The sequence below is a fragment of the Setaria italica genome, chromosome VIII (assembly GCF_000263155.2).
Source record: "Setaria italica strain Yugu1 chromosome VIII, Setaria_italica_v2.0, whole genome shotgun sequence".
In the NCBI taxonomy this organism is placed as follows: domain Eukaryota; kingdom Viridiplantae; phylum Streptophyta; class Magnoliopsida; order Poales; family Poaceae; genus Setaria; species Setaria italica.
This window is the reverse complement of record NC_028457.1, coordinates 1,832,243-1,840,838: the sequence shown is the minus strand read 5'-3', so window position 1 is coordinate 1,840,838 and position 8,596 is coordinate 1,832,243. Positions and strand designations below refer to the sequence as shown.

Sequence of the window (8,596 nt, the reverse complement as noted above, 5' to 3'; positions counted from 1 at the left end):
TGTGCTCCTCTGCAAGCAACTGCAGTTTCAATTGTAACAGCATCAACAGGAGAATGAAATTTAGAGCTGAAGTAAGACAGTATTATTGCTATTTTACTAGCATAATTTAAAATGTGAAAACTGTATTATTCAGTGTCATAAAAAGCTTTTTGAAACTTCAGCTGAAAGAATGTATGTATTTTGTCTCCAAAGTTGGCCAATATACGACACTGTAAAGAGTTCGTAACAACTATATTTGATCCCAACTGCTCAAATACATTTTTGAAAAGTTCACTGCTCAAGTACAAGGTTGATTACAGTTCAGCAGAAATTCCAGTTTTATAGTACAAGGTTGGTCATCATGGCCACGGAATCTCGAGCACCAATTCTAAACAATTTCCAGGTAAACTACCCTACTCATTCTTATGTTTGAACATCCGAACCAGATAACGAATCAAGGACACCAGCCACTGCCAGAAAATAGCCAGGTAGTTTGCCTTCTTTGGTTTCACTTCAGGCCTTGGCCCAAAGAGACCTTTGTACAGCTCCTTCTGCTTTTCGTACAGAGCCTTGTCTTGTTCCGCGAGCAACCGGAGCTCCCGAAGGATCTCCTTGTCTTCTGGGGAGTATTTCTTCGCTTTCTGGAAATCCTCCCTGGCGGATTCTGTCTGGCCTAGTTCAGATTTAGCTTTTCCTCGCCTGAACAATGCTTTCACATTACTTTCGTCCTCTGACAAGACCTGAAGAATAAGATTACAGAAAGGATCAGCCATCAAATCAGTAATTTTACAGACAAAGCAGGGTAATTTTGCAGTAGGAACATGGGATTGTTCAATTGATCAATCATCATAAAATTGGCACTTTTAAAAAAAATGAAAAAGGTGCAAAATCAGCTGTTTGATAACTGTAATGCAGAACCTTGCATTTTGATATCTGAATTCATTTAGGCCACATGAGCTTAGTTGCTACAAGTCTTTACATCATTTTTAAACAGACATGTTTTTCACGTCAGAACATAAAATCATGTATAGTTTATGTGAACGTCTACGCAAACTAGAAAAATGCACTCATAGATGTAAATCATGTATTGACGACTGAGTGTACTCATGAGCATAGTAGAAATAACGTACGATGCTACATTGAACAATAGCTTCATTGAATCTATTTTGTTTGATAAGGCATGCAGCCATGTTGAGATGACATGGATTTTTCACAGCCAAGGCCATGTCTCTGTACTTCCCAAACAATTGAAACATGAAATCGTCTCCCATGTACGCAATTGCCTGTAAAAGGGAACAAGTAGAGGACTGAAATCAGAATTCTGCCAAGCATGCTGCATGCCAAAAGTAAAGAATGCCACTAACCATTTCATATTGCTGCTTGGCCTCCTCAAGCTTCTTTTCTTTGAAATACTCATTGCCTTCAATCTTTCTCCTGTCTGCAGCTGCGATCCTCTCCTCAACTGTCATGTCACTTCGGGCTTTCCCCTGATTCACAGTTTATCATGATTTGAAAGTTCCCAACTTGAGAAGCAAGTAATGCTAATCAATACAAATAATTTCAGCCTACTCTTCAAAATAATAATGACTAAAGCATTATGTGGGGTGGAGGTGGGAGAACTTTATTTGCATACCTCTTTGATATCATCAAATCCAATAAGTTCAACTTCATAAACAAGGTCTGCCATTGGAGGGACATTTGGGAATGAAAAGCTTCCTTCTTTGCCATAGCCTAGCTCCCAACCAACATGCAACAACGCACGCTCCCCACTTCTCATGTTGCTGACACCAATGCCTAAACCAGACATTTCCTTTTTCTCTGTTGGAGTAAAAAGCTTTAGAAAGTTACTCCATAGGCAATTATCATTCATAAACACTGCTGTGCTATTGATGGTGCCCATACAATTCTCAGGTTAGTTACCCAGTACCTGTAGGCTTGCTGAGCAATGCCACATAAAGAGGTACAAATCAGAAATGAGTAATGCATATTTCACTATTTCATCTCACAACACATTAACCAATTAATAGCAGGCATGGCAAGTTGCTGGGTGGGGTAACTGGCTATGAGATCCTCGATAAGAGCCATCATCATTGTACTAGAAAATCATAATAGCATGCAAAGTAAGCTGTTAAAATTTATGGAGTTGATGGATGAAATTGCATGCGGCCGAGCAAAATTGAGTATAAAATAAGTGAAGTGACTTTTGTGGCACCTTTTCCAAGTACTAGTTCAATCGGATGCTGTTCCTGCCACGTATCCTCAAATTTATGAGATGATCCTTGAACCCATGCTCTATAGTGCACTGCGACACGAGATTCAGAAAAGAAAAGGTTAATTCACTGTTGTTCTCCTTTGAAGCACTTGTCATAATGCTAGATCAAAATGCATGTGCATGCTTCATTCCAATAGCAAAAGCTTTGACATGCGATGACAGAATTAAGCAACTTTCAACAAAAGAAGGATCAAATTTGAACTTTTGAGAATTGACATGATCATTAGACTAGAAATAAAAATAGGTGTTGTTACTCGATGAGTCGATGAACAGAAAAGGAGATGTGGGTCACTTTTGATAAATAGAAAAATGATGAAACCTGATGTTTTGAAAATTGACATCAGCATTAGAGCAACAAACTGAATAGGTACCGGCAAAAGATATTAGTACTCAGTGAATGCAAAAGAGTAACAGGAAGGCACAATTAGTATGAAATATCAAGAACTCCAAGCCTCCAGCCCTCCACTAGTTTACATGGCAAAGTATCTAGTCTGTTTGTGTTGAGAGCAGCCTACACATAGAGAACTTGTTTACATATTCCCATTTCAGTAGTAAAAATGTTATTCGCATTGAAAGCAAGCAAGGCCATTAGCATCTCATGATCATAATCATGCAAAAGAGAACGAAGTTGATGAATATGTAAAGTTATATATGTTGCCCCAAATTGTTATGAGGGGGAAACAGTGCAAACAAACACAAACTGGATATGAATAGAATAGAATAGAATATATGGCTCACGCAGCATATTAGTCTTATCTAGAAAGTAGAAACTAACATCCCAAGCACTGGAACGGACCATTTATGCCATTACTCACCAAAGCACGTTGCAAATTTTAAGGGTCTCTTGCCATGGCCTTCTTTGATGACTTGTTTCCTAACTTTATCACGAAGGACCTCCATATCGGACGAGACCACGGGTGGGGCACTGCCATCCTGGGGAGGTTCAGTATGCACAAAAGAGGCATCTTCCACTGTTATCTCATTATCACTGGAGCCTGAGAATCAGAGAAAGAAGAACCAAGAGGAAAACAGAGATGAGGATTCAGAAACTGCTCGCCATCTCGATACAGAGTCCAAATTTCACTATCTAGCCACATTACAATTCAGGAAACTGTCCTGCAGCAGCTGTGGAAAGGAGAGTTCGAAACCGTCTCATTGTAAAGTAGCGCCCAACTTGCTCTAATCTTCCAAATCCCAACAGAAAGCGCAGACAGATATCCAAGACAAAGAGCCCCAAGCCCCCAAGTGAGGTGAGCCAACAAGCCAACAGGGAGCTCCACGGAGCAGTGGCCACGCGTGGGGGCGAGGTATAGACAGAGAGGTAGTTCCTCGGAGCGAGGAGGGGACTCACCAGCGGCGGCGGCGGCTGCAGGCGCCGCATCTTCTTCGACGGCCATCGCTGCGGGTGTCTGGCCGGGAGACCGCCGGCCGGCGGAAACTTCTAGGCTGCACGGGTTGGATGGTGAATTTACTGGCGTGCTGCAGTGCAGAGTATTCAATTCAAATCAAAGTGGATCAGTCCATCCACCATGGATCCGGGGTTGGGTGAGCCTGTAGAATAAAATTCGACGACGGGGACGACACAAGCATCTGTACTGTACCCGTACGCAGTGAAGAAGGCGAGAAGATGAAGACGACTTCGATCTTTCTTGGGCCCAAGAGCCCACTGGTTGGTAAGCTCCACCGTACCGGCCCACCAAATCACCATCGGGGTCATGCTATCATGCATGATGCTGCTGCATCACGCGCTTCACATTCTTTTAAGAGGTGCCTGCCCTAAGACAGAGACCTCTGGACAGGAGCTTCAACTTGCACATCCAAACTTCATTGTGTAAAAATAAAATGCAGATCATCACCAGGCACGAAATATAAAGAGCCACGCAGATCGACCGGTAGAGGAAATATTGCAGTTACAAATTCTTGAATCACATGCAGCTAACATCTGCAGTGAGCTTCAGACAAAAACCATTGCCAATTTCGCTGCCGCCGCTGTATATTTACATCATTCCAATGTAGCGCCCCTAGCTAAGCTATGTTCACCACCGCTAACACTAACAGCCTCCGCATGAAACATACCGTTTTCCTTAAAAGCTGAACAGTCTTCTACCTCTGCTCAGCTATTCGCCAACCTCGGCATGTACAAACACGGCAGGGTGCTGCAGCTTCCTGCAAACTGACACCCACTATCCAAAAATGTGTCTCGCCATTCTGGCATCCTAGCTAATTGGTACGAGATCAATCAACAGTGTCATCGCTCAGGATGACTTTGAAGCTTGCTTTGCCAATGACCAGCTGCTGCATTTACCTTACCAGTTACAACCTCCCACTTGAGACTTCAGACAGGGAGCATTTAGCAGACCGTCATTATCAGCCAGTGTTCGGGGTTATAGTGCCAGAAAGGGAAAGATTCTGATCCGTCTTCGTATGCCTTTTCATGACGAGGGCGTATAGAAGCTCATTCCAGGTATCCGGGACACCTGGCAGGCACCAGTGGCTGCAATCCTGTTTGTAGCGAGGGACGGGTCCTGAAGGGCTTAGGTATACCGAGAGGTGGCCGTCTTTCCGCTGAGCTGTCATCTGCGTCACATTCAGCATATCTAAACCAGAAAGCTTGGCTCTCAGATTGTTACCTAGAACATCATTCACAGGTTTAAGCAGATCATCCCATTCTTCCAGTGATTCGGGTGGAGTCAAATCTGGAAGAGTTTCCAAGTGACAGCTCCCTCCAGTCTTCCAGTCACCACCTCTGCAGAACATATGGATGACTCCTAGTTAAAGAGACAGTCTAACATATTCACTAGAAAAAAAATCTTGATAACGTATCTTGATATAGCTTTCAGAATAATGAATAGGAAAATATGAGTGCTCTAAAGGCTTCAAGCACTTTTCACAGTGATGTGATTTACTTTAAACATATCATAAAAGAATCTCAAACACTATCAACTCATTCTTGAGAAAGGAAACAGATGAGGCAGGTGATCACTGACTCACTGCTAACTGAGCAATTATACAGACCTGAAATGCACAGGAGCATATGTACGATAGATGACATGGGTCTTGCTTGTGTTAACTTCTCTGTGAAGCCAATCGGACAATGTATGTATTGATCTTCGGTAAGCATCTGTAACAGTCATATCCATTTTCACGTCATCACCTTCTTGGAAGTAGGCACCCCTGATTTTCAACATAATTGAAGTGCTGTCAAATCACTGGTACCAGTGTGAAATACATCAAGTCTGAAATTGAAAGGTGAATTCTTGAACCTGATGGTAACATTTCTACTAATCAAAACATTTTTGCATAAAAAACTTTGAGGTATGGAGATAGCTATTTCTCTAAGAAATTACTGAAATAAGAAGTAGCTGAAGGTATATCAATTCCATCTTAGTAAAGATAATTGAATTCTTAAAAGAATTGCTGCCAAGTGAAGCACAGAAATACAGAATACTACTAAGTTCATAATCCAAGAAGTTTATCCTTACCCCCTTATTGTTTTCTCATTGTTCCACCAGTGCCCAGTGTTGAAGATCAATACATCAGCATCCTTCCACTTACCCCGGTCAGACATCCAATCCATGACATCCACTCGAATCGTGTACTTAACAATCTCAGGGGCTCCAGCTGGAGCACGACCTTGAAGGACTATAAAAGGGGATCTGTAGTATTCCACAGTGCAGTTGTAGTCTCTAAAGTTGAAAATCAAGAAACCCATGTGCTTTGTGATGGGACTCCCATTAACTTCATAGATTGAACTCTTGTTATGAACAGCAGTAGAGAGCATACAAAGTAGAGACTCCCATTGGTTCCTTCCAATCGAATCACCAACAAATACTACTCTTCTGTTCCGTAGCTTCTCCAGCATGCTTTTGGCATCAAATCTAACAAATCAAAGAAAGAATATGACCAAGTCAGAAAAAATAACATCGATTATGTTAGAGTGGTAATGTAAATCTTCCAGATTGTTCCCCAACCTAAACCACAGGCACCAGATAGACATGATTTAGAAGGCCATAAAGCCATGAACTTGCGTACTAGAAAGAAATTGGTGATCAGCAGCTATTCTTAGAATTCCAAAAATGCTGTAAATTTTCCAATGAGATTGTTGTATCCCAATTTAAACTTTCTCTGCCACAGCCAGTAGGTATAGTACAATATCTCCGTTCATGTGCATGCCCAATTAATGGCAGCAGATGCTAAAAAGAATTATAATCCATTGTGAGTTAGGTATTCCTGGAGACAGATGAGTCAACATCGCTAGCATTGTTGGTAGCACCATGCAAACAACATCATTAATTCCTATTGTTAGCTTGTGACTATAACACAGTTGTACAGTGTTGGGTTCATTTCAGAAATAAGGTACACAAGCAAAAAAAACATTTTGTGCCAACAAAGGCAACTTGAACAAAGTTACATAACATGAAAAAGGTTCACAGAATGACAGAAGTACAGAATAGAGACGGGTCAAGAAATTACACGAAGAGACACCTCTTCCCCAACACAGGTTGCAAGATGGAAGCATCATGACATGCTGGATAACTAAAGAATACCATTTCTTTAATTAATTAATATATCTTCCCAAGACTACAATATCTGTTGACCAAGCGGACGGCAAAGGTGCATCGAGTTTCCAATCTTGCCACCTAGTCCCAAGGTGAGCGGTCGTACGGAGTGTCGTTCTCTAGGATCTTTCTTAGAAGTTGAAAGTTTGAACTAGCACTATGACTGATTCAACAAACAATGCATCAAAAGAATTCTAACACCCAGATGCCCAAGTTTCTTCACATTGACAAATCTAACAAGTTAATTGCAAGTTCTGGATACACCGTAATCAATTAGAACCTAAGCTCGCCCCCAAAATCCAGTAAGCAGATGCGAATGCGAGGGTGGCAACTGCCAACGGAGAAAACAGCAACGAAATCAGTAGCAGCGAATCCAACCAACCTGGGGAGATCGCAGCGCGTCGGCTGCCACCGCCACTTGGTGTAGGACGCGTCGGGGCGGCCGTTCTCGGAGCAGCGGAAGCCGACGTCGAGGAAGGGGCAGTCCCTGGAGTCGTAGAGCGGGTAGCCGCCGTCGGCCCGCACCCACTCCCCGTCGAACAGGTCGCACTCCTCCTCATTACCCACCGCCGCCGCCGCCGCCACCGCAGCCTCTGCCTCGGCCGCGATGGAGACCCCGCCGGCCCAGAGCCTCCGGGGCGCCGCCGCCAGCGCGGCCGCCGAGCAGCGGAGCGACGCGGCGCAGAGCAGCGCCAGCAGCGCGGCCGCCGCCACCGCCGCTGCGGCCAGCCCCGCCAGGCCGGCCCTCTCGAGCGGGCCCTTGGCCGCCCGCCGCGCCAGGCGCTTCACCGGCGAGCCCAGCACCATTGCCGCCGCCGCAGGAAGTGGAACCAGTAACGGAATCCGAGGGGACAAAGACTTTCTTCCTTCCGCCCCCTGGTGCTTCGGGCCTCGGTCCCCCACCCTCTTCGCCCCGCCCCGCCCCGCCGCGCCGCGCTGGCACCACCCGCGGGTCTAGTAGTGGCTAGTCAGCGGAGCGGTGCGTGCCGCGTGCGCTGCGTGACGTGCGGAGGTGGGGGCGCAGGAGGAGGAACTAGGAAGGTGGTGGTGGAGGTGGGCGGATTTATGAGATGGCTATTGGCGTGAGGAAGGCGAATCTGTTTCTGCCTAGTTCGCTCGTTAATGTTGGCTTTGCAATCTGATGGGAAATCAAAACGTCTTCTTGATTGATCATTTGGTGAAGTATAGCAGTGATTGTGATTGCCGTGCTGCCAATCAGTATGGGTCTGTTCGTTTCAGCTTACTTAGCTAGCTTATCAGCCACCAAATAGTGTTTTTCTCTCACAACAAATCAGCCTGTTTCAGCTTTTTAACCGGCTTATAAGAGATCTATCATACTACGCCATTTACTGTGATTTACTTTACTAATCACGGTTGCGATCAGTGCGCGGCAGTTGAGCCGCGTAAATAGGGGCGCCGAGCAGTTGAGAGGTTATGAATTCGGCCGTGCCGGCCTTGCAAGGCCAAGGTAGGAGAGTGATCAAGTCAAGGAATCAAGTATGCTACTAGTCTTCAATCATGGGGTAATCCCAATCGGCTGGTAATCCTCGCCCTCCGTGTCTGCGGACTTGCGGTTGTGGCATTGATAGTAGCAGCAGTTGCGTTGCTGGATTTGTTTGCGGTTCGTGGCTTGGGATGGCATCAAGGTTGGAATGATGGCGCGATTAATCTGCGGGTGGAGGCAAAGAATGATGGTTTGGACGATGGAGAGGGTACGGAACGAAAGGAAGGTTGCTGGTTCCTACTTCGTACGCAAGGCAAGCAACCAGTTTTTTTTTCCCTCTCG

At 44.8% G+C, this 8,596-nt stretch overlaps 2 protein-coding genes across 2 annotated transcripts; both read right to left on the bottom strand.

Moving 5' to 3' along the window:
- Positions 1–202: 202 nt before the first annotated feature.
- Positions 203–3,945, bottom strand: LOC101774560 (peptidyl-prolyl cis-trans isomerase FKBP42). The gene is made up of 7 exons (XM_012848656.2): positions 3,603–3,945; positions 3,067–3,246; positions 2,192–2,281; positions 1,613–1,797; positions 1,344–1,466; positions 1,110–1,262; positions 203–719 (listed from the first exon to the last, which is right to left on the bottom strand). Exons 1-7 carry the CDS (start codon positions 3,646–3,648, stop codon positions 393–395), a joined length of 1,104 nt encoding a protein of 367 aa, XP_012704110.1. The 5' UTR covers positions 3,649–3,945; the 3' UTR covers positions 203–392.
- A 129-nt stretch (positions 3,946–4,074) lies between these two features.
- On the bottom strand, positions 4,075–7,897 carry LOC101774156 (protein trichome birefringence-like 10). The gene is made up of 4 exons (XM_004978602.4): positions 7,193–7,897; positions 5,734–6,129; positions 5,267–5,425; positions 4,075–4,997 (listed from the first exon to the last, which is right to left on the bottom strand). The coding sequence occupies exons 1-4, from the start codon at positions 7,615–7,617 to the stop codon at positions 4,619–4,621; spliced, it is 1,359 nt and encodes a 452-aa protein (XP_004978659.1). The 5' UTR covers positions 7,618–7,897; the 3' UTR covers positions 4,075–4,618.
- Between the last annotated feature and the right edge of the window lie 699 nt (positions 7,898–8,596).

Excerpts from the sequence above, each read along its gene's own strand:
- LOC101774560 (XM_012848656.2), bottom strand. The coding sequence starts at position 3,648 with ATGGCCGTCGAAGAAGATGCGGCGCCTGCAGCCGCCGCCGCCGCTG. Across the intron at positions 3,247-3,602 it reads TGCAGCCGCCGCCGCCGCTG|GCTCCAGTGATAATGAGATA; the intron begins GTGAGTCCCCTC and ends TCTGATTCTCAG. Across the intron at positions 1,467-1,612 it reads GATTTGATGATATCAAAGAG|GGGAAAGCCCGAAGTGACAT; the intron begins GTATGCAAATAA and ends ACTGTGAATCAG.
- LOC101774156 (XM_004978602.4), bottom strand. The coding sequence starts at position 7,617 with ATGGTGCTGGGCTCGCCGGTGAAGCGCCTGGCGCGGCGGGCGGCCAAG. Across the intron at positions 6,130-7,192 it reads ACGCGCTGCGATCTCCCCAG|ATTTGATGCCAAAAGCATGC; the intron begins GTTGGTTGGATT and ends TTGATTTGTTAG. Across the intron at positions 4,998-5,266 it reads TATGCTCCTGTGCATTTCAG|AGGTGGTGACTGGAAGACTG; the intron begins GTCTGTATAATT and ends TATGTTCTGCAG.